Source organism: Hyaena hyaena, unplaced genomic scaffold (assembly GCF_003009895.1).
Source record: "Hyaena hyaena isolate Hyena2069 unplaced genomic scaffold, ASM300989v1 scaffold_54, whole genome shotgun sequence".
Classification (NCBI taxonomy): Eukaryota; Metazoa; Chordata; class Mammalia; order Carnivora; family Hyaenidae; genus Hyaena; species Hyaena hyaena.
The window spans coordinates 269,386-291,788 of NW_024080685.1; the positions used below are offsets into that span (position 1 = coordinate 269,386).

General features: G+C 38.3%; 2 protein-coding genes across 5 annotated transcripts in view; one reads left to right on the plus strand and one right to left on the minus strand.

The window, feature by feature from the left end:
* Positions 1-542, minus strand: part of ADAMTS3 (ADAM metallopeptidase with thrombospondin type 1 motif 3) — a 257,247-nt gene extending 256,705 nt beyond the window's left edge. For all 4 annotated transcript variants that reach the window (XM_039230954.1, XM_039230952.1, XM_039230951.1 and 1 more), the window contains exon 1: positions 17-542. In XM_039230954.1, the coding sequence (XP_039086885.1) occupies positions 17-85 (69 nt within the window). In that variant the 5' untranslated portion in view covers positions 86-542. The remainder of the gene's footprint in view (positions 1-16) is intronic.
* Positions 125-21,337, plus strand: LOC120231082 (translation initiation factor IF-2-like). The gene is made up of 5 exons (XM_039230970.1): positions 125-133; positions 446-927; positions 1,355-1,523; positions 17,105-17,175; positions 21,141-21,337. Exons 1-5 carry the CDS (start codon positions 125-127, stop codon positions 21,259-21,261), a joined length of 852 nt encoding a protein of 283 aa, XP_039086901.1. The 3' UTR covers positions 21,262-21,337.
* Positions 21,338-22,403: the final 1,066 nt, after the last annotated feature.

Genomic DNA, 22,403 nt, shown 5'->3' on the forward strand with positions numbered 1-22,403 from the left:
ATTATTTTCCACTTACTTGTCCATCAGCTGAAGTCCTAACCTCTACCAGAGCGGCTGCTATCAACCAAAGTGACAGGAGAACCATCACGAGTCGAGTTCACTTCTCAACTACTGGGCAAAACAGATGCCCAGAGCAAACCCCCCCCAAAAGAAGTTTCCTTAAAAAAAAAAAAAAAAAAAAAGGAAAAAGGAAAAAGGAAAAAGGAAAAAATGCAGAATAAAAAAAAAACTGATCTTCTGTGATTTGCTTCAATGAAAATGAAATTTGAGCTCTGAGACTGGCCCCCTCTGCTCTGCAGTTCTTTCCACTTCACCTTCTCACCCCGTCCTCCCCAACAGAGTGTGCAGGAGGGAGAAGGTGCTGCGAGCCGGGCACGGGCTGCGCCGGGAGAGGGGGAAGGGACCAGGGGCTTCCACTATCTGCGCCCGAAGCAGCTCTCCCTAGGCTTTTCGAGCACCATGGGTCCCTAGGGTTAGCGCGGAGAATGCTTGGGTGCCCCTGGAGCACAGCAGGGGGAAGTATCAGCGAGAGAGACGAGCGAGCGGGAGCGGGAGAAAGAGGCAGCGAGAGGGCGACTCCGCCGCTCACACAGAGGTGGGGGCGGGAGGAGCCGAAGGGGAGGAGGAGGAGGCTGGCGGAGGAGGTGGGAGGAGTGGGGCGCTAGCCGGCTCCTGTTGCTCGCGGAGCGGCGGTCTGCTGGTTGCCGGCGACCCGCCGGGCGCTAATAAGGCGGCCGGAGCCCCCCCGGGCGGCCCCTCCCGCCGCGGCGCCCACGTCACGCGGGGCCGGGGCCCGCGCCCCCCGCGCCCTCCGGGACGGCCGGGGCGGGCGCGGCCCGCGCGGGAGGACGACGGCGAGTGGGGAGGAGTGCGGAGGATGGCGCAGGCGGCCGGCCCCTGGCGGGGTCAGGGTGCCACACCGCCTAGGTAGGGGCCCGGGTAGCCTGTGGTCGACCGCCCGCCCTCCGCGAGCTCCTCTCCTCCCCCAGCGCGGTGGGCTGGGGGGGGGGCGGGGGGGGGCGGTCCAGGGAAGCCACGGGTCCCTACTGGCGGGACAGGCGTTGAGTTAATTATAGGAAGGGGGAGGGTCCAAGGCCGCTCCTGGGCTTTAGGCAACTCACCTCCTCCAACCTCCAGTGTTCTCCCAGCCAGGGAAGGCCTCCCCGGAGAGGACCCCCAGAACCTCCAGGGCTCGACGACGCAGTCATCTGCCCTCCAGACGCCTACCACGTTTTGGGGGGGTGGTCCCAACGTCCCCCTTTCAGTTCTTGGTTATGCTTTACTCGTTTCTATTACTTTTGAAAGATATCATGTCTCTGCCTTGACTCACCCGGATGCTTCCGTTTATCACTAGAGTACACAGGCCTCAGTGTCTCTGCCTCTCAGCAAGATTAAGTTATCAAATGATTTCTGCCCAGTGTGGCCGGAGCTTCCTGGGAGGAGAAGACAGCAACCTGGGCTCCAGAGCCCTTGAAGATGTGAAGACACTTTGCTGGAATCCAAGCCCAGGCTCACTTCCTGAGGTAGACCCCTGTGGGCGCCTTCCAGGGAACAGAGGGCTGGAATAGAAACTATTTTCCTCCTCTGACCAGTTTCTGATACCCCCTCCCTAGAACAGACCGGGAGGGGGGTGGGGGGGGGCGGTGATTACGCACAAACTGTAGGCATAATCTTCAAGACTTAAGCTGGCAAGAGTCTTGAAAAGGCCTACCTAAGATAAAGTATGTAGAACCTAAGGTTTATTTTGCTAATGGTGCAGAGTTTGGAGCTTTCTTATAGTTTGATTCATTACTCGAAGCATCTTTAGCTTACACATGGCAAGATTTTGTGTTCACTCATATGGTATCTGCTAAGTTTTCTCAAAATCATACATGTGGGACACTTACACGTAACCAATGAGAAACCAGGTAACTAAGTAGCCGCATAACCTAAACACCGCCAAGAGGGTATTAGGTTAATTACTTATTGGGTGGCATTATAATTAGACCCCAGCAATGAAGTATATACTAGGTTACTTTTTCCTTTCAATTAAAGCCTTCTGCATGTTTGTAACCTGTCATTGACTTACTATCCAGGAGTGACTTGCTGAATTTTATACCAAGTTTTCTTATTCATGAAAAAGAAATAATCCTCATGTTCTATAAATAAAAATCATGTCAATATACACTGACAATAGAATACCAGAGTGCAAGTCAGAAAACCTGGGTTCTAGGCCCAGGTAGGTTTGTTTGACCTTGACAAGTCACCAAACTATTTTGGTTTTCCCCCATGAGATATTTGAGCTCTAAAATTCTCTAATTTTAAGTAATGACAAATACTATATTTTGCCGTGGTGCTACAGTAGTCCTTTTTGTGTTGGATTTTACAAAATTCTGACATTTGTCATCACAGTAACTTCTGGCACAACAAGCGATTCATGTGACTCTCATGAAAACAGTGGCTTCAGACATTTTCAGCCATGACCACAGAGAGAAATGTATTTTATGCTCTGACCCAGTATGATTCAGTATATGCAACATGCAACAATTCTGATATTTTCTATCCTATTTGTTTTCTGGGTCCTCCCTTCCAATACTGGTCAGGAGCCACTCCTTTGTTTTCACAACCTAGTGAATCATGACCCTCATTCTGACAAACTGTGATTTGAAAACTTAGAACAAGTTTTATATTTCTTGGATTCTAAATGAGTTGAGTTCAGTTTAATAAGATTCTCCCAATATACCCTAAGACGTTTCCTAAAGTATGTCCTGAAATGTTAAATGTTTTACACACATGCACACACAAAAGAATTATCTAACAGTCAGCCAAAGTTTGTGGAGACCTCAGATAACATGAAATGAATTTCTTTATTTTAGAGCTTCACAGGGACTTTAATATCCTAAGCACACTGTGCATCTTCAAGAGGGAGATGTGATCCACTATGGTCCTCATACTGATTTGACCGTAGGATGATTTTTTTCTTATTCTATATCTTCTGAAGAATATACTACTTGGGGAAATGCCATTAGAAAGACTAATTATTAAAGTAAAATGAACTCTGCACCAGATAGGTAAAATTCACATGCAGATTCAACCTCAGTTTTCTCAATATAAAACTACTTTAATAACACTGCTTCTGCAAAATGTTCATGAAAACTAATGTAACCTTGTATGTAAACTGTTTAGCACATTGTCTAGTACAAAATAAGGGCCTAAATGAAGTTGGTTTTTTTTTTTCTTTTACTACATGTCGTATGTACAAATGACTCAATGGGAATAAAATATGGCAAGTTATGAGAAAAGTAGGAAAATATAAACAGCTAAAATGTGATAAACTTTTAATTTTACCAGAGATAACACAGGGAATCAACAGCAAAGCAGATCTTTTCGTAAACCGACCCCTACCTGCCTGCCTTTCCCTCCATGTTTCTTTGCCTCTAGCTAGTGCTGTTTCCCACACTCATGTCCATGTACTGGCTCATCTTGATTTTTCAGTCTGTAACACCCTCCCTCTTCCTGTCTACAAGGCAAAAGACATCCTATTATAGGAGATGCAATTAGGTGCTCCACAAAAATACTAAACCAATGCTTGTAGTATGTTTTCTTCCAAAATAGGTTTGAGGTAGAAATATAATTTCAAAAGTAGTCACATACTACGTAGTCTCCCTAATTGTGAAATCCCTCATTTTAAGACTTAAGTTTAATGAAATCCAGTTGATACATGGACATTTTATCAATGCATCCTCATACTGACAATAATTAACTAATAATAACTAGCTAAGCAATAACTAAGTAAGCAGGAGTGTGTCTGTGTGTGTGTGTGTGTGTGTGTGGTGTGTTTTCTGTTTGAGGCTGACTGGTCAATGTTGTGTATCTTGTCATAATTTGACAATATTTTGATACCCAATGTTTACTGTGTCTTAAATATATAAATAAGATTGTGTCATTTCTTACAGAAAAATATTCATTTATAATTTGTTGTTGCTTTGCTATTTACCTTTCCCACACTTATTTTTTTATTTACTTTTTTTTAATGTCTTATTTATTTTTGAGAGAGAGCGAGACAGAACATGAGTGAGTTAGGGGCAGAGAGAGAAGGAGACAGAATCTGAAAGACACTCCAGGCTCTGAGCTGTCAGCGCAGAGCCCGACGTGGGGCTCAGACTCATGGACCACGAGATCATGACCTGAGCTTAAGTTGGATGCTTAACCAACTAAGCCACCCAGGCGCCACCCCCCCACCATACTTTTTTAAAAATAAGACTTGTATTAGGGCAGTGTAAGGTTCACAGCAGAATCGAGTGGGAGATCAAGATTTCTCATGTATCCCTTTTTTCTACCCATGCAGAGCCTTCATTATTCTCAGTATCCTCTAAAGTGTAACAAAAGAGTGGTGCATTACTTAGGATTGATGAAACTACATTGAAACATCTTAACCACCCAAAGCCCATAGTTTACATATGGCTCACTCTTGTTCTTGCGTATTCTATGAATATGGATAAATGTATAATGACTGTATATCCATCATTATATCATGCAGAGAATTTTCACTGCCCTAAAAAATCCTCTGTGTGTCACCTATTCATCCCTCCCCATCCCCCAACCCCTGGCAACCGCTGATCTCTTTTACTGTTTCCATAGTTTTGCCTTTCCCAGAATGTCATAGATTGGGGTCATGCAGTATGTGGCCTTTTGGGACTGGCTTCTTTAACTTAGTAATATGCATTTAAGTTTCCGCTGTGTCTTTTCATGGCTTGATAGCTCACTTCTTTTTAGTGTTCAGTAATATTCCATTGTCTGTACCCCAGTTTATCTATTCACCTTCCTACTGAAGGACATCTTGATTGCTTCCGAGTTTGGCAATTAAAAATTGCCAAATATCCATAAACAATGAATAAAACTGTTATAAACATCCATGTGCAGGTTTTTGTATGGATGTAAGTTTTCAACTCCTTTGGGTAAATACCAAGGAACATGATTGCTAGATCATACGATAAGGGTATGTTTCGTTTTATAAGAAACTGCCAAATTGTCTTCCGAAGTTGCTGCAACATTTTGCATTTTCACCAGCAAGGAATGAGAGAGTTCCTGTTGTTCCACATCCTTGTCAGCATTTGGTGATGTCAGTTTTCCAGATTTTGGCCATTCTAATAAGTGTGTAGTAGGTGGCCATTCTAGTAGGTGTATCTCAGTGTTGTTCTAACTCGCACTTCCTTGAAGACATGTGAGACAGACCATCTTTTCATGACAGAGCATATTTGCCACTGTATATCTTCTTTGGTGAAGTGTTGGCTAAGTTCTTTGGTCTATTTTTTAATTGGGTTCTTTGTTTTCTTACTGTTGAGTTTTAGTTCTTGTGAATTTTAGAGAATGGCTCTTTATCTTTATCTGCAAAAAAATTTTGCAAATGTTTTCTCCCAGTCTGTGGCTTGTCTTCTCATTCTCTTGAACTTTTCTTTTGCAGGGCCTAAGTTTTCTATTTTAATCAAGTATTTTTCTATACTTTTAATATATTTAATGATCTCTGTCAATATTAATTAGATAGATTATAACTTTATTTCTTTGCCATGATCAAATAAATCTGAGCAACTCTCTAACTTTGTTCAAAATATAAGTATAGAACTTTATTGCATCATAATTAACTAGATTTATATCTACCCCCTCCTCTAAATTGCAAGTTGAGGACACTGACCTCTGCTTTACTCACCTTCAATTACAGGTATCTAGTCCAATTTCCATCCCACAGAAGTTGCGGAGTACTTCACTATTACACCCTGAGCAGGTTCTGGGAAAATCATGTCCTTTTTTCCCTAGCTGGTGATGAGCTTTATTCCAGGCCCTGGAATTCTTGATATCTACAAATAACACGGAGAAACATTAGAGTAGGTACATGGAATTCACCATTATAGGAACATTAGAGCTGGGCCAATTGACTAGTTTCTCCACCTCTCCAACCCCCCAGTAGACTCAAAGAGTACTGCTACAAGATGCATTTTCTCATTGCAAAATGAGGAAATGGGGCTGATAGCATCACAGTTGGAATTAGTTTGTCACTCAGTAAGAACTCAAGAGTCTTCCTCTCACATAGCACACGGCCCTGTTTTATGTAATACTGATTTTTCATTTGTGGATCAGAAAATCAGCTTTGTATACATTACTGTTGTTATTATTGTTATATTGAACCAAGATTAAAACCTAGGTTTGTTAGGAGTTAGGATGCTAACCTTTCAGCTCTTAGAACAGAGCCTGGCACATAGTAAGCACTCAAACAATATTTGTTGAATAATGAGGGAGAGAATATTTACTGTCTCTGCTTAGCAAAGTGAAACAAATATTTACTTTTCCTCCTATTATCAGTGAATAAGCTATTTCCAACTTGACCTTTTTTACAGGAGGTTTTGGAAATACCACTGAAAGAAAAGCTTAAGCAAGAAAATTTATAAATATAAGGATCAAGAAATTAGAAATGGAAAAGCCCTACTAGGTCATCAAGTTCATTCTTTGGTTTGTGGTTGAGTCAGTGTTGTTCCCACAGTCTTTTCCTTCAGAGGAAAACCATTATCTTACATGGGTAAACTTGGACATCCAGAATTATTTGTGTTTAATCATGTGCTTTTAGAAGAATAATTCCACCATGGGATAAGACTTGAGGGAAAATTATTCCTCATGTTCCTTGATTTTCTTCCTTTTTCTTGACTTGGAATTGTTCACTGCACCCCGTCTTTGATTAGCACCATAAATAGCCTTATTTCTTTCCTTAATAAAGTTTGGTTCAAAATTGATATATGTAACTGTTCACACCCAACTAACATAAACAGATACTGCTATCTACCTTCCATTAGTTTTATAACCTTTCTCTATTTCCTCAAGCTTTTGAAATATTTTTTTTGCTTAGAAGAAGCAAAGAAGCTTAGAAGATCAGAGTCTTCTTGAAGTTTAAAGTGAAATAAGGGAGTAATTAAAATTTAAAATTCTTCCAAACGTTCCTTGATATGACATAAGTCAATACTTATAGGTATTCTATTAGTGAAGCATTGAGAATTATCATCATATGACTTTGCATGTGTGCCATCATTTTCCTCTTGATAGTTCAAGGAATTCTACTATCGTGGAACTCAGGATAAAATAGATAAATATTTAGAACTATTGAATGTAGTCAATGTACTCTTTTGGAGAGGTTCAAAATCAGATATGTGGCACAGTGCTTTTCACATAGTTTACCATGCAATAAATACATGATAAATTTACTTAAATAGATAACTGACTCCTACTAATTATACCAACCCTTATATTCTGAAACGCCACCAAATTATTAACTTCAGAACTGTGTGTTGTTTTCAGTAATTCTCAGCTCACCAATACATAACATTTGGGAGGTACCTCACAATACAAAATACTATGAATTAATTACTAGTTTTAAAAAAAAAATAGAGTAGAATTTACCATTTTCAATGGAACTCAATAGAATGTATTGAGGGAGAGACAAATCTAGCAAATGAGCACTTGCAGTTCACAAATCAAGTTCTCTGGTAGGAGAACATAACTTTCAAGCCAAAACTTAATTTTAAGTGTTCTGAATTTATACTAGAGTCAAAACCAGAAGAAATAACTTTATGTGGGGGGGGGGGAAGCTACATTAAAGTTACATTTAGGAGAATCCCTCCACTTAAGGAAGAATTGCTACTTTGAGTGCCTGGGTGGCTCAGTCAATTAGGCATCCAACTTTGTGATCCAACCATGTGATCTCATGGTTCATGAGTTCGAGCCTTGCATCAGGCTCTGTGCTGATAGTTCAGAACCTGGAGCCTCATTCTGATTCTGTGTCTTCCTCTCTCTCTGCCCCTCCCTCACTCATAATCTCTCTCTCTCTCTCTCTCTCTCTCTCTCAATCTCAAAAATAAATAAACATTTAAAATACAGGAAGAGTTGCTGTTAATTAACTAAGCAACTTCTGCAGTAAATTTTCCTGTAGATTTTTTAGATTAGGACATTCCACTCTTTCCAGGCTGTCTAAAAGCAAAGAAATAGAGTCAGATGTCTTCTGGACATTCAATCCAATGACTACACAGAAAACCACACTTATGCTATACAGTGAGGCACAAAGTATTTCATACATTATTGCAGTACATCCGAACCAATAGGGTTTATATTTTATTATTACATTATTGCAGTACATCTGAACCAACAGGGTTTATATTTTATTATTGACTTTCTGAACCCTCATTTTGTATCCATTGACTGGCAAAGTATTCACGAAATGTTTATAAGGGTTTTATCTTTTTTACTATGGAAAAAGCAAACTTTGCACCAAGTTATCAAAAGTCATACACAATTTTACCACATAAAATAACTTCTCAATGATATCAATTCTTGAGTTCTCAGAATGTTATATGCAGTCATTAAGGTAGTCAATAACTTTTCCAGATGAGAATTAGGAACAACTTGCATAGAGAACATGGGCAGAAAACAAGCTACCAGAGAAATGAGAAGTTAGTTATGAAATCAACAACCAGTCTTAGACTGTCTCTTCTTTTTTTTTATTTAAAAAAATTTTTTTAATGTTTTATTTATTTCTGAGATAGAGAGAGACAGCGTGAGCAGGGGAGGGTCAGAGAGAGAGGGAGATACAGAATCTGAAACAGGCTCCAGGTTCTGAACTAGCTGTCAGCACAGAGCCCGATTCGGGGCCCAAACCCACCAACCATGAGATCATGACCTGAGCCGAAGTCAGATGCTAACCGACTGAGCCACCCAGGTGCCCCTTAGACTCTCTCTTCTTAAGAAAACACAATTCACAATCTTAGAATCTACCTTTATTTTAGAAGAAAAAAGAAAGAAACAAAGACAAAAAAAAAAAAAAACAAAAAACCTATACTCTGATCTGGAATGTTTTGGATTTTTATCTGAATAGGTTCTCACCCAGATGATAAACTGTAATCAATCTAGAAATCATCGCTGCTCTTCTTTGGCTGCTATTATTACAAAACTTCACTTTTTTATTTTTTTTAATGTTTTATATTTTTGAGAGAAAGCGCACAAGTGGGGAGAGGAAAAGAGAGAGAAAGAGAAACTGAGGACCCGAAGTCAGGCTCTGTGCTATCAGCTCTGCTGACAGCAGCACTCAAACTCATGAACCACAAGATCATGACCTGAGCCCAGATCAGATGCTCAACCAACTGAGCCACCCAGGAACAACCAAAAGTTCATTTATTTTAGGAAGAAAAAAAACACTAAATTTATGTCTAGGGTCTTTATTCTGTTATTGTCACACTAAACAAAGCAAGAACCCAGAAGCTACCACTATTCAGGCACGTTCAAATGATAAATGTTTAGTGGAAACAGTTCAAATGTGAAATTATACAGTTATGTTAAGTAGTCCTATGTCATTTCAAAGAGATGCAAGTATTTCACTAATTACATTTACCATCGTTGCAGAATCAAATATTCTAATGACACTTAAATGTTTTTTACACATTAGGAAAAAAATTTTCAGAAATATTCTCTGTCTTGGGGCGCCTGGGTGGCTCAGTTGGTTAAGCGTCCAACTTTGTCTCAGGTCATGATCTCAGAGTTTGTGGGTTTGAGCCCTGCATTGGACTCTGTGCTGACAGCCAGATCAGAGCCTGGTGCCTGTTTTGGATTCTGTTATCTCCCTCTCTCTCTGACCCTCCCCTGCTCACACTGTCTCTCTCTGTCTCAAAAATAAATAAACTATAAAAAAAGTATTCTCTATCTTATTTTTGTGAATAATTCAAATTGTTAATAGCATAAGGAATTAAAGCAAGTCAGTCAATCCTTAAATTTGTTGACTTAGTAAAAAAAAGTTCCAATATTTGAACTAAATACTTGCTTGTGACAATTCATGCTGAAAACATATCTCTATTTACCATGTTGTGTTCTCACTATTAGAAGAAACATTAAGAAGATGACCTGTGAGGGGCGCCTGGGTGGCTTAGTCGGTTAAGCGTCCAACTTTCGCTTAGGTCATGATCTCGCGGTTCGTGGGTTCGGGCCCCGCGTCCGGCTCTGTGCTGACTGTCAGCTCAGAGCCTGGAGCCTGTTTCAGTCTGTGACTCCCTCTCTCTCTGGCCCTCCCCTGCTCATGCTGTCTCTCTCTCTCTCCTAGAAAAAAAATTAAAAAAAAAAAAAAAAAAAGAAGATGACCTGTGAAAGATTTTTTTTAAATGTACTTTTGGAGTGCCTGGGTGGCTCAGTTGGTTGAGTATCCAACTCTTTGATTTCAGTTCAGTTCATGATCTCACGGTTCATGAGATCCAACTGCACATTGGGCTTTGTGCTGACAGCATGGAGTCTGCTTGGGATTCTCTCTCTCTGCCCCTCCTCCTCCTCCTCCTCACTCTCTCTCTCTCTCAAAATAAAATAAACATTTTTAAAAATGCATATTTGTGTTATGATGAGCACAAGGTGATGTATGGGAGTGTTGAATCACTAAATTGTACACCTGAAACTAATATAACACTGCAGTTAACAACAATGGGATTATATTTTCTTTAAATGCACAATTGTGTGCAACTCCTAACTATTCTGATTCAGTAAATTATGTAAATTCAACATCTATATTTGTCCAAAGTTTCACAGATAATTCAATCTAAATTGTATACTCTCTAGTGCCTTGGGTGGCTCAGTCGGTTAAGCATCCAAGTTTGTCGCAGGTCATGATCTTGCGGTTCGTGAGTTCAAGCCCACGCCAGGCTCTGTGCTGACAGCTCAGAGCCTGGAGCCTGCTTCGGATTCTGTGTCTCCCTCTCTCTCTCTGACCCTCCCCCCTTCACACTCTTGTCCCTCTCTCTCAACATTAAAAAAAAATAATAAATAGTGTACTCTTATATACCTAAAAAATACAAATTCTTATTCAGTAAATCTGGTGTGGGGCAATTGTAACAAGGTCCCAGGTGATGGTTACATAGCCTGACCTCAGAAAACACTGTGTCACAAGACCCTAGGACATCTTACTTAGAGATAACTACAGAAAATAGGACCACATGACATTATAAACCAAGTATGAGCTATTTAGAATAAAAACTAATTGTGTCCCTTACACCTTACTAACCATTATTATACACAATCAACATATAATTCAAAACTGGGTACAAATACACCCAGGGAAGCATCTCTGTGGCATTGATTAGGAGATTAAATATGCTTTTACTAAAAAGTCACTGAGCCATGTTCTTTCTTACACAGTGAGCATGTTAAGTATAACCGGCTTAAGAAAGGTTAATTGTTAATTTTTAAAAAAAATAAATCGCCATCTACAATCTACAATCCATCTCAGACGTGTCTGTTGCCCACAAGAACACAGCAGACATTTCCTCTTGAGGCGCTACATTTCCGAACCGTTCATACAATGAGCATCCTGCACTCAGGCTGGAGACATGCCTACAACGTGCTCTCCGTTAGCAGTTTGCCCAAAGTAAGTGTTAAAATTCAAAGAGCTGTCTGAAGTTATTCATCAAAGGAAGTTGAAGGACTTAGTTGGTGCTTTCATTGAGACAGAGAATATATCACAAGGTGCTCTCTAGGTACTAAAGGCTGAGGGACTTTGAGTAATTGTAAAGTGATTTGGTTAATTCAAGTCAGAGTAGGTCTTCAGTAATACTAATATTCTAGCATATGTTTCAGGCTCACTTAGATGTTTCTTAGATTCATAATGCCCATTTTACTCTTACGCACATCTAATAGGGCCTCTTTAAATTCTGTTTATGGGAATATAAACGTTCATTAATCTCTTTGATCACTCTAGAAACTGCTGTGCTTTCATCCTCTGTGATAATAGATGAAGTGTCCTTGTGACTAATATACAGATAGAGATAAGCCTTATTAAGAGCATTCTAGGGGTGCCTGGCTAGCTCAGTTGCTTAAGCATCTGACTTTGGTTCAGGTCATGATCTTACAGTTCGTGAGTTCGAGCCCCACATGGGGTTCTGTGATGACAGCTCAGAGCCTGCTTTGGATTCTGGATCTCTCACTCGCTCTGCCCCTCCCCCTCTTACGCTCTGTCTCTCCCTCAAAAATAAATAAACATTAAAAAAAGAAAAAAAAAAGAAATCCTACTAGTATACAGTATTTATTCAGGGAGAAATGTCTCATTACTTAACCCAGCCGTATTCTAAGCCTGGGACCTCTTCATCCTGTTGAGGCAGAGGGAGGGGCACTTTAAACTGAAGTTAGTGAAAAGAATTAGTTCCAGATCAGAATCCCAGGTGCAAAGCTATTCTTTTGGGGAAAGATCAGAACCTCCATAACAGGGTCAGTTCACATGGAATGATTTTCCCTTTGAACCATTATCACATGGACCATCAGGTACCCCTCACTTTTCCACTGTAATGCATGCACACAGCTAAGAAACACATTCGCAAAACTCCATCTCCTAAAGGCAAGGAAGCTGAAAATATCACTGGCACCGGTAATCAACATTTAAACATGAAAAATTCACTGATCATTTCATCAGAGTACTATTCAAAGAATACCCCATCAAGGCCCAATTCCGTGACATAGTCTGAACTCTAGTTCTTCAAGTACTATAGTTTCTTCTTAAACAGTATCATCTATTTAGGTGTTACATTACATATGCATCTCTTGCCAAATATTCTCCCGTAGGTGTCAGTGACTTCAAAAGGGCAATCTTATTTGAACCAGTCAGAGAAAACCCATTTTTGCCAGAGAGCTATCCGTACACAAGGAGCCATCTTAGGAAGTTTTCTGGAACAACGATTGCACAAATGGAAGTTAAACATTCTAGAGTGATATTTTAAGAAAATGCTCTGAGACTATAACTTCTTCATGCTCATTAAGCTTGGTGAAAACAAAACAAAATAAAACAAAATCCTTAGAAACATGCAAACCAGAGGCATCTTAACTTGCTAACTGAAAAGAGTAACTGGATATGCAACATCTGTCTATTTCAGTAAACAAAGTTTTCAGAAACACCGTGGAGACTGTTAAGATTTTATTTGAGCCAAACTTACTTCCTCCTGGTACTTTTTGGACTGGACGGTAACTCTATCCACTCCCCTGTTAGGTTTGTAATTCTTTCCATTCTAAGCCCTACTTCCAAGCAAGGAAGAACTTGATATGAAGTCTTTATCCTTATTAGTTGACCTGACTTTAAATGAAATTCATTTACCCATTTTACTGTGTGGAATTTGTGTTATACTATTACTTTTGCCTATTTATGTACATAATGCAGTATATATTTATGTATATATACATATACATACATATATGTGACATAGTATATTAACATCATATATATGTATATATCCTAAGATATTATAATGCTACTATAATTAAAATATACAGATTATTTGTACTTGTATTTATAATTCATAAGAAATACATATATTTGGTCATTCAGACAACCAAAATATATTTTTTGGCTATGTTTGGTCTTTATCTACAGTTTTTGGCTCACAGTTCTTAAATCCCTTGGAATTTTCTGATCCATAAGAGCAATGAGAGCATCTTTTGATACAATATTTGTCCTCAATTCTTCAAAATACTTCAGAGCCATAAAAACGAAACGGGTGCCTTGTGAATAACTGGGTCTATGTTAATGAAGATGAGCCTTCTGTAAACCTCTGAGTTTGGGGGCTGATTGCCAGGGGTACCAACCATAGAATAGAGGGTTGAAAATTTCAGCCCCACCCCCTGATTTCCTTGGAAGGAAGAGGGCTAAAGGTGGAATCAATCTCCAGGGGCCAATAACTTAATCAATCATGCCTATGTAAAGAAGCTTCCATAAAATCCCAGAAGGAGGGAGTTCATAGAGATACCATGATGGCAAACCAGAATGCTCTCAGGTGCCACTATGTAGCCAGGGTGCAGGGATGCAAAAGCATCTGACTCTGGGGGCCCAAACAGGTTCAGCCATTTGCCACTGACAAAATCCAAAGGCAGAGAGGTGACAGGTGGTGAAACAAAAAAGGAATTCAGTTCAGTAAGGCAACACCAGGAAGACAATGGACTAGTGTTTCAAAGACTGTCTCTAAAGTGCCGAAAATACTTAAAGGTTTATATGGAGCACAGGTTGGTGGGTACGTGCAGGTGGGCAGTAAAGGTCAAACTGATAATTGTCTTAGGGTCAGTCACACAGGATCTTACTGCCTCAGGGCAGACTTTCTTACTTGAGGGGGTAGTTTTGACTCCCTTCAGGGGATGCTTTGCCTGCAGGATCTTTTGCTTGAGTTAAGAGATAAGCTGGAAAGAAAAATTTCCTCAACTGGAAAGTTCGAGGTCAAAATGGAAGTAGTTGAGATCCCAAACTCCATAAGGACAGAAGTTCTTTAGTTCGGGACCTCCCTCCATGTATCTCTTCATCTTTCTGTTGATTCATGACCATTAATATCTTTTGTAATAAATCAGTAATCTAGTGAGTAAATGATTTTCCTGAGTTCTGTGAAAACTTCTAGCAAATTAATTGAACCCAAAGAGGGGATAGTGGAAACCTCTGATTTATAGCCAGTTTGTCAGAGCACAGGTAACACCCCGAGATTATTACTGGCATCTGAAACAGAGGGCTATTTTGTGGGACTGACACCTTTACCTGTGGAATCTGATGCTATCTCTAGGTAGATACTGTCAGAATTGAGATGAGTTGAAACACCTTGCTAATGTCACACACACACACACACACACACACACACACACACATACACACACACTGGAATTGGGTACAAGAACCCAAAAGATTAGTTATTTATCCTAGTAACAATGTAACATCATACATAACATAATAACATTCACATATGCACACACACATACAATCTAGCAGTTTTAATTATTGTAGCGTTATAATATCTCAGGGTTTTGTTTTATTTTTGCTTACAACTTTCTAAGCTCCTCACACTTTCAAAATGCAAATAAACATGGGAGAGGAAATGGGAGGAGAGTTAAGAGAAGAACAGAAGGGAAAAAATAAAAATAACATTAGAATTGGAATTGTAGCTTACTTTGTGAAGAACTGTATCTTTATAAACTTAAATCCTCGCTTCCCTGGATATGATATGCCTTTCAATTTAGGTATTTTCTAAGACTGTTGTAAATTTTCATAAATTTTCTTTTTAACACTACTGTTCATTCCTTCTTAAGTTGATCCATAGCTAGTTTATAATTTTGTTGACATTGTGAATGAAGTCTTTCATTTCTATTGTATTTTCAAATAGTTAAGTAATTGTAAAGCTGATATTTTACTTTCTATCTGCTTAAGTCCTTTGTCTACATCTCAATTGATTCAGCATTCTATAAGGAGTAGCAAATAAGGTAATGAGAATTATTTATTGCCCTCTCCCCACACCAAACACCCAACAACTATTATGTAGATTTTCTTCCTTGACCTGTAGTTGCTATGCACTGCTTCATAAATTTCCTGACCTTAAAGCATTCTTACTTTCTGGTATATTTTCTACTCAATCATAATATGTTATTATATTAAAATCCTGTTGTGTTAAATTCCCTACTATCTGTGAATGCCTATATTGTTTGTCATAATTGAGATAGAATTGCAACTTTTTGCACTTTCTAAGATTTTGCTGTTTGGCTTGTATTAGCTGAATTAGAAAATTTTCTTTCTTTCCTAGGCTCTTCATATTAATTCTTCCTTGACAGTTTAGAAGAATTCATCTGTAAAACTATCAGGACAAGAACCTTTTAAAAACCAAAAATATTTAATTATTTTTCTAGATATTGGCCTTTTGAGATTTTCTTTTCTTTTTTTTTTTTTTTTTACAAATAGTTTATTGTCAAGTTGGTTTCCATATAACACCCAGGGCTCATCCCCACAAGTGCCCCTTGAGATTTTCTAATTATTTTAGAAGAGAATTTATTAATTAATGTTGCATAAAATATTATATATCATTAATAGTTTTAAGATTATCATAGTTATATAATAGTCTATTTTTAAATTTTTATAGATAATGTCATTTTAGTAATGTGAATTTTAGTTTAGATTTACCAGCACATTAATAGTTTTTAATGCTTTTTAAAAAGTTTCTAGCTTTTATGATTGTCTATAGATTTTCAATTCTAATTAGCTCATTTTACTTTTTGTATTAATTAGTTTCTTTTTCCTAAAGTTGACTGCTCAAATTCAAATGTTTTGAGGTTTTTTAATTATTTATTTTCATTCATTTGTGTTTAATAATAGAAACACATAACCTACCCTTTTCTAGAATGGCTTTGGCCCTTTGCTATAAGCTTTGGTACATTGAGTTTTTATTGTTCTTATTTTCTGTGTAGTCTCTATCTAGGCGATCTGGAAATCCTCTCTTTTATTCAAAAGTTGCTTAGAAGTAACTGACTTTATTTTATTTAAGTTTAAGCTATTAATTTCCTTTTTTATTTTGCTTGTATTCAGTGTGCCATTTAGTTTCAGACTCAAGACTATTCAGCTCATTAAAAATTTCTATATATTTTCATTAACATTTCTCTTTGGCTTCTCTTTCTCTTTCTGAGATCTCTATCATATGTCTAACAAATTTTTTACTTCTCTCAATACCTTACTTTTGTTTCATCATTTTATTTATTTATTTTTAATTTTTTTATTCATTTTTGAGAGACAGAGAGAAGGAGCACAAGCAGCAGAGGGGCAGAGAGAGAGGGAGACACAGAATCTGAAGCAGGCTTCAGGTTCTGAGCTGTCAGCACAGAGCCCGACACAGGTTTCGAACTCACAAACCATGAGATCATGACCTGAGCCAAAGTTGAGTGCTTAACCAACTGAGCCACCCAGATGCCCCTTATTTCATCATTTTAATCTCTGCTTCTTCTTATTTAGCCTCATGGAGAGTTTATTGGACATGTTAAACTCTTAAAATCAATTTGCTATAATATATAAACTCTTATTCACTGTCTCTTTCATTGCTTTTAATTTGGCAAGCATTTTTTAAAAAATCCTTAAATTATAGTTAAGTTGTTCTTAGATGGGTCTCTTTTTATCAATGGCATTTTGGTTACATAAATGTAGTGTTTTTTTAAATCTTACTGAATACACAAAAAAATTTCAAAATGTATTCCTGTTTCTTTTAGTAAGTTCTAATGTTTCAGAGCAGTCCCCTTCGTTTGTACTAAAATAACTACATGCCTGATGATTTTTCTGTCTCCTCGGGCACACCTGAGGCAAAGGAAATTCTCTTGTTGTCTACAGATAGAAGCTGACAGGGAACTATCAAAGACTGGGTGAGTCTCTGTTCAAACCTTTCTAGCATAACAGCACATAAATATGAAAAGTTGAGATTTACTGTAATCATACTTTGCTAGTTCAGAGGTACAGTGGCCTGGGGAGAAATAGGAAATATCTGAAGCCAAAGACAGCAAGTAGTAGCCAGGAATTAGCTGGCGGAGGACCACCATTCTTTGCTTGGCATAGTTACATTTGTTCAGAGCCAGGCAAAGAAGAGCCCTACTTCTTACCTAGTGGGCCAAGTAGGCAGGGAGTAAATGCCACTTTGGGCATCTCTGCTTGCCATGACCTCCTGGAACCAATTGTTTTTCCCAGAAACAGTAATAGGATCCATATTGTTCTGCTGACTTTGGATGGAGGAAAAGGAGAAAAGGCTGGTGGCTAACATGGATTTTGCCAGGCCTTTTGTACTTGCTCTTACCTATACTTCATCTATAGAGGATTGTGCGTCCAATCAACCATTTCTTCATTTCAGTCCTGCTTATTCAAGTAACTCAAAATTCCTCAGCTTCTCATGTGAGAAAACCCCTTCTTCATGGGTTATCAGAATTAGCAAAACTTATCCCTTACTTTCATATTCCACTGGTCATTTCCATTCAACTCATATAATCATTAGTCATATGTGCTTAATCAATTATCTTTGTTAATATAGGATTTTTTGTTTTGTTTTTGCACTAATGGATGTAGTCCCATGCTTTCTGTTTTATTTCTACCTCTGGTTGTGAAGTTTCTGAAAACAGTATTAAACAACTAGGTCAGTTTGTCCTTTGACATCTGGGAAAATGCTAGACTTATGTTGGTCCATGAATGGAAGAAAAGTCTATGCTACTCTCTTCAACATTTCCTAGCTTCCATCATCTTCCAAAACAGCTGCAAAGAGAGATTTATCCCAGTATTTCAGAGATCCCTTTATCTTTTTTTGTTTGAACATATTTCTCTCCATGAATTAACAATAATCCATTCCACTGCAATGTTCAGAAAAAAATTACACTTTTCATCTAAAGATTAGGCTACATTGGAGGTTCATTCTTTATAACAAAAGGAACAATTTCATTTGGAGACTGAAACAAATAATATTACTGTGGACATGTATACTTTCTTGATAGTAAAAGCAATAAACATACGAAGGAGTTGAATGTTTTCAGAAAAAAATGTAAAAAAACTTAAGGAAAGATATGATAAAAATCCTTTTAAGATAAATCATCAGAAATATATCTTTTAGATCCTTATGTATAAAATCTACTTATTTCCAAAAACAATTTCTCTCTTAAACTTCTGGTATTCAATCCCTCATAGATATCTCAAATACTGCCAAATTGTACCTGTACACTGCAATGCAATTTTAAAAAGAAGGCACTCATGTGAATGCAACCAATAATATAAACATTTCTCTTGTAACTCAGAGGTACTGAGCAGGCATGGCCAGTGATCCACTTACAAAAATGTCATGAATCAATTCACTACCTCTGCCATGACACTTCTGGGAAAAACAACTCCATCCTTATGCTTAAGTGGTCAGCCATGAGGAATTTCCCTCCCCTCTACATTTCAAAATGTATTATCTTAAATCAGTATGTAACAGACAATAATGTTCTAAGAAAATGCATTTGCCATAAATTCTTTTTGATAATCACTGGGTACTGGAGACAGGCTTTGTGGTAAGGAAACACAGGTGCAGATGACACAAGGTACCATCCCTTTACAGGTCAGCTTCTTCTAAATCAAGAAGGAGAACTGGACGTATAAAAAATCCAGGTTGGGGCGCCTGGGTGGCTCAGTCGGTTAAGCATCTGACTTCGGCTCAGGTCATGATCTTACATTTCGTGGGTTCGAGCCCCGCATCGGGCTCTGTGCTGACAGCCAGCTCAGAGTCTGGAGCCTGTTTCGGATTCTGTATCTCCCTCTCTCTCTGATCCTCCGCTGCTCACGCTGTCTGTCTCTCTCAGAAATAAATAAAACATTAAAAAATTTTTTTAAAAAAGCCAGGTTACAGATATTGGGATAATATGACTCTAATAGGCATCCCATTGATTGCTTGATTATGAGCTAATCGGATTTGCTAAACCAATACTCCCTCCCTCCTTCACTCGTGATGGAAAGTTTTCCCTGAAATACAATCTGTTTGGGGAACTGTATCAGTAAGAATGATCTTGACTTCATAGAAAAGACATTACTTAGAATGACACTATTTGTCCCAGATAACTAGAAGTCCGACAGCAGTCTCTCCAGGCTAGTGTAGCTACTTAAAAACATTATCAAGGATCTAGCTATTGACTAGTGTATGGCCTCATCCTCTTGATTATGGCCTCCTACTCACAAAAGTACTGCTACACTCCAGGTGTAGAACTGATGGTACAGGGAGGAAGAAGAAAAAGAAAAAAGCTGTGAAGAACTGCTGGTACCCATAGTTCAGAAGACAAAATCTTCCCCAAAGCTAGCAAATACTCACTAGCCACAGCTGTGTCACATAGCCATCTCCAGCTGCAAGGCTATCTGGGATATGAATTATTTTAGGTGGGTTCAACTGCCTATCAACAACGTTGGGAATTTTTTAAAATTCTTGTTCCTAAAATTCTTTTACTAAAATTAGATACTGAACACAGCGTTATCTGCTAAACAGGCTTTCAGTAGCACATTGTTAGAGACTCTGATTCTATAAAAACTGACTCGTATTGGTGCACGTGAGCTGTGTATATTGGCTCTCTATCTGAGCAACATAAACATAATATTTATTTTGAATAATCACTTAAATAGATTTTGTTTCCTGTACATAATTTATAGATGTACTTACTAATATTCACTATAAAATCCCTATTGAGTATACTACTTGAGATCTTTTACACTATCTTCAGAAACACAATTTCCTACAACCAGTTAATATTTAAGAATATCCTACTGTTACCTACTTTACTGAGAATCTCAAAGGCATTCCTTCTCCTGTGACTTCATCTCTCCTCCTCAAAAGCACTACTTGACCTTGCCTTTTGTCTATGAGGACAAGTAAAGGCCAGCCCTTCATTTCAAGGATAATCATGCAAATTTGCTATTTTAAAAAATAAATGTTTTGTTTTAGAATAGTTTGTGACTTACAAAAAAGTTGCAGAGAATTCCTATAAACCCCACACCCCATTTCCACTATCGTCAACAGCGTACATTAGTATGGTACATCTGTCACCATACATGAGCCAATACTGATACGTTATTAACTAACGTCCATACTTCTTTCAGATTTTCTTGTTTGTACTTGATGCCCCCTTTCTGTTCTAGCATGTCATTCAGGAAACCGCATGAGTTGTCATGTTTGCTTAGTTTCTCCTTGGCTGTGATGGTTTTCTTGTTCTGGATGGCTTGACAGTTCTGGGGAGTACTGATCATTTGGTAAAATGTCCCTCAAAATCTGTCTGATATTTTTCTAATGATTACACAAGGTTTATAAGTTTTGAGGAGAAAAAACACAGAGATAACGTTTCATTTTCATCATATCAACCAAGGGTACCTGCTATCAGCATGGCTTTATTGTTGATGTTAACCTTGATCACCTAATTGAGGTAGTATTTTCAGGTTTCTCTCCTGTGGAATTATCTTTTTTTTTTTTTTTTACCTCCTTTTCCATTTTTTTTTTTTTTTTTGGAAAGAAGTCACTAGTTATAGTGTACACTTAAGAAGTAGGAAGCTATTCCCTTCCTTTATGAGGTGAGAGTATCTACACAAAGTATTTGGAATTCTTCTGCATGGAGATTTGTCTATTTCTACCCATTAGTTTATATATTCAATCATTTATTTATAACAGTGTGGATATTTGGGCATTTACTTTCTATTGTGATCCAATACTGTATTGTACTATTGCTCAAACTGTTCCAATTTTGGCCATTGGGAGTTCTTTCAGTTGGTTCCGGTGTCTCTTTGACATACCTCTATCATTGGTAATCTCTGTTTTCCTTTGTTCCTTTTGTTTTCTTAGCACTTTCTTACTTTATGGCTATAAGATACTCCAAGATCATCTTGCATATTTCCTGCCTTCACCCTGGAATCAGCCATTTCTCCAAGAAGCCTTGGCTCCTTTTATTGGCGAATGGTCTTAGAAATCAACAGAGAACAAACTGAGGGTTGATGGAGGGAGGTGGGTGTGGGATGGGGTACACAGGTGATGGGCATTGAGGAGGGCACTTGTTATGATGAGCACTAGGTGTTGTATGTAAGTGATGAATCACTGAATTCTATGCCAGAAACTAATATTACAATGTATGTTAACTGGAATTTAAATAAAAATTTGGTGGAAAAAAAAGAAATCAAGCAGTTACATGCAAATTTACTTTTATGTAGCAGTTCTGGTATGGTAAGAAGTACCCCTGAGTTGGAATCAAACTTGGAATGAGAAAAAAGTTTCAAAGCCTGGTTCTATCATTTCTTAACTGTGTTATCTTGGCTATGTTATTTATCTTCTCTCTCCCGTAGCTTCCTCCTATGTAGTAGTAGCAATAAGAGTTCATTCCTGTAGAATGGGGCTTCTCAACCTTGACACTTTTGACATATGTGCAAGATAATTCTTTTCTGTAAGGAGCTATCCTGTGCATTGTGTAATATTTAGCAGCATCTCTGGCTTCTACCCACTAGATGCCAGTAGCATGCACCAGTCATGATCATCAAAAATGACTTCAGACACGGTCAAATGTTCTCTGGGATAAAACCGTCCCTAGCTGAGAACTTCTGCTGTAGAATAGGTAATGTGTATCAGGCACTAAGTATTCCAAACATATTATTTTTTAAATACAATTAATTCCATGACATTGATATTATTTTACAAAAAAAAAAAAAGGAAAGAGTAAAGGACAAGGTAGGAAGCTTGCCCAAGTTTTCATAACTAATTAGCTATGCTGCTGAGGTTTGAGCCCAGTGTGACTTTGAAATTCATGGTTTCAAATAATATCACAACTGCTGCTGTAAAAGACAGAATTAATAATTCTGCTCTCACAGAGCTGTGGTAAGAGTTAAATGCCATCTATAAGAACATCACACATGATTCTTAGAATAGAGGAGACATACAGTAAATGCTGGAAGAATCTATATCTGAACCTCCTGGGACTCCACACCAAGCATGCCTTATTTCTTGTATGGCTTCTAATATTTACCTTTAGTTCTTCCATCTACAAGTTTCTTACCTTCTGCTTACAAACAGGCTCAGCTCTTTTCCAACTGAAGAAAGGGAATCTTTCCCTTGATGAGG

Bases quoted from the DNA above. Each gene is read 5' to 3' on its own strand.
- LOC120231082 (XM_039230970.1), top strand. The intron at 928-1,354 runs GTAGGGGCCCGG...GTTTATCACTAG, and splicing joins CAGGGTGCCACACCGCCTAG to AGTACACAGGCCTCAGTGTC. The intron at 1,524-17,104 runs GTAGACCCCTGT...CTGTCTCCTCGG, and splicing joins GCCCAGGCTCACTTCCTGAG to GCACACCTGAGGCAAAGGAA.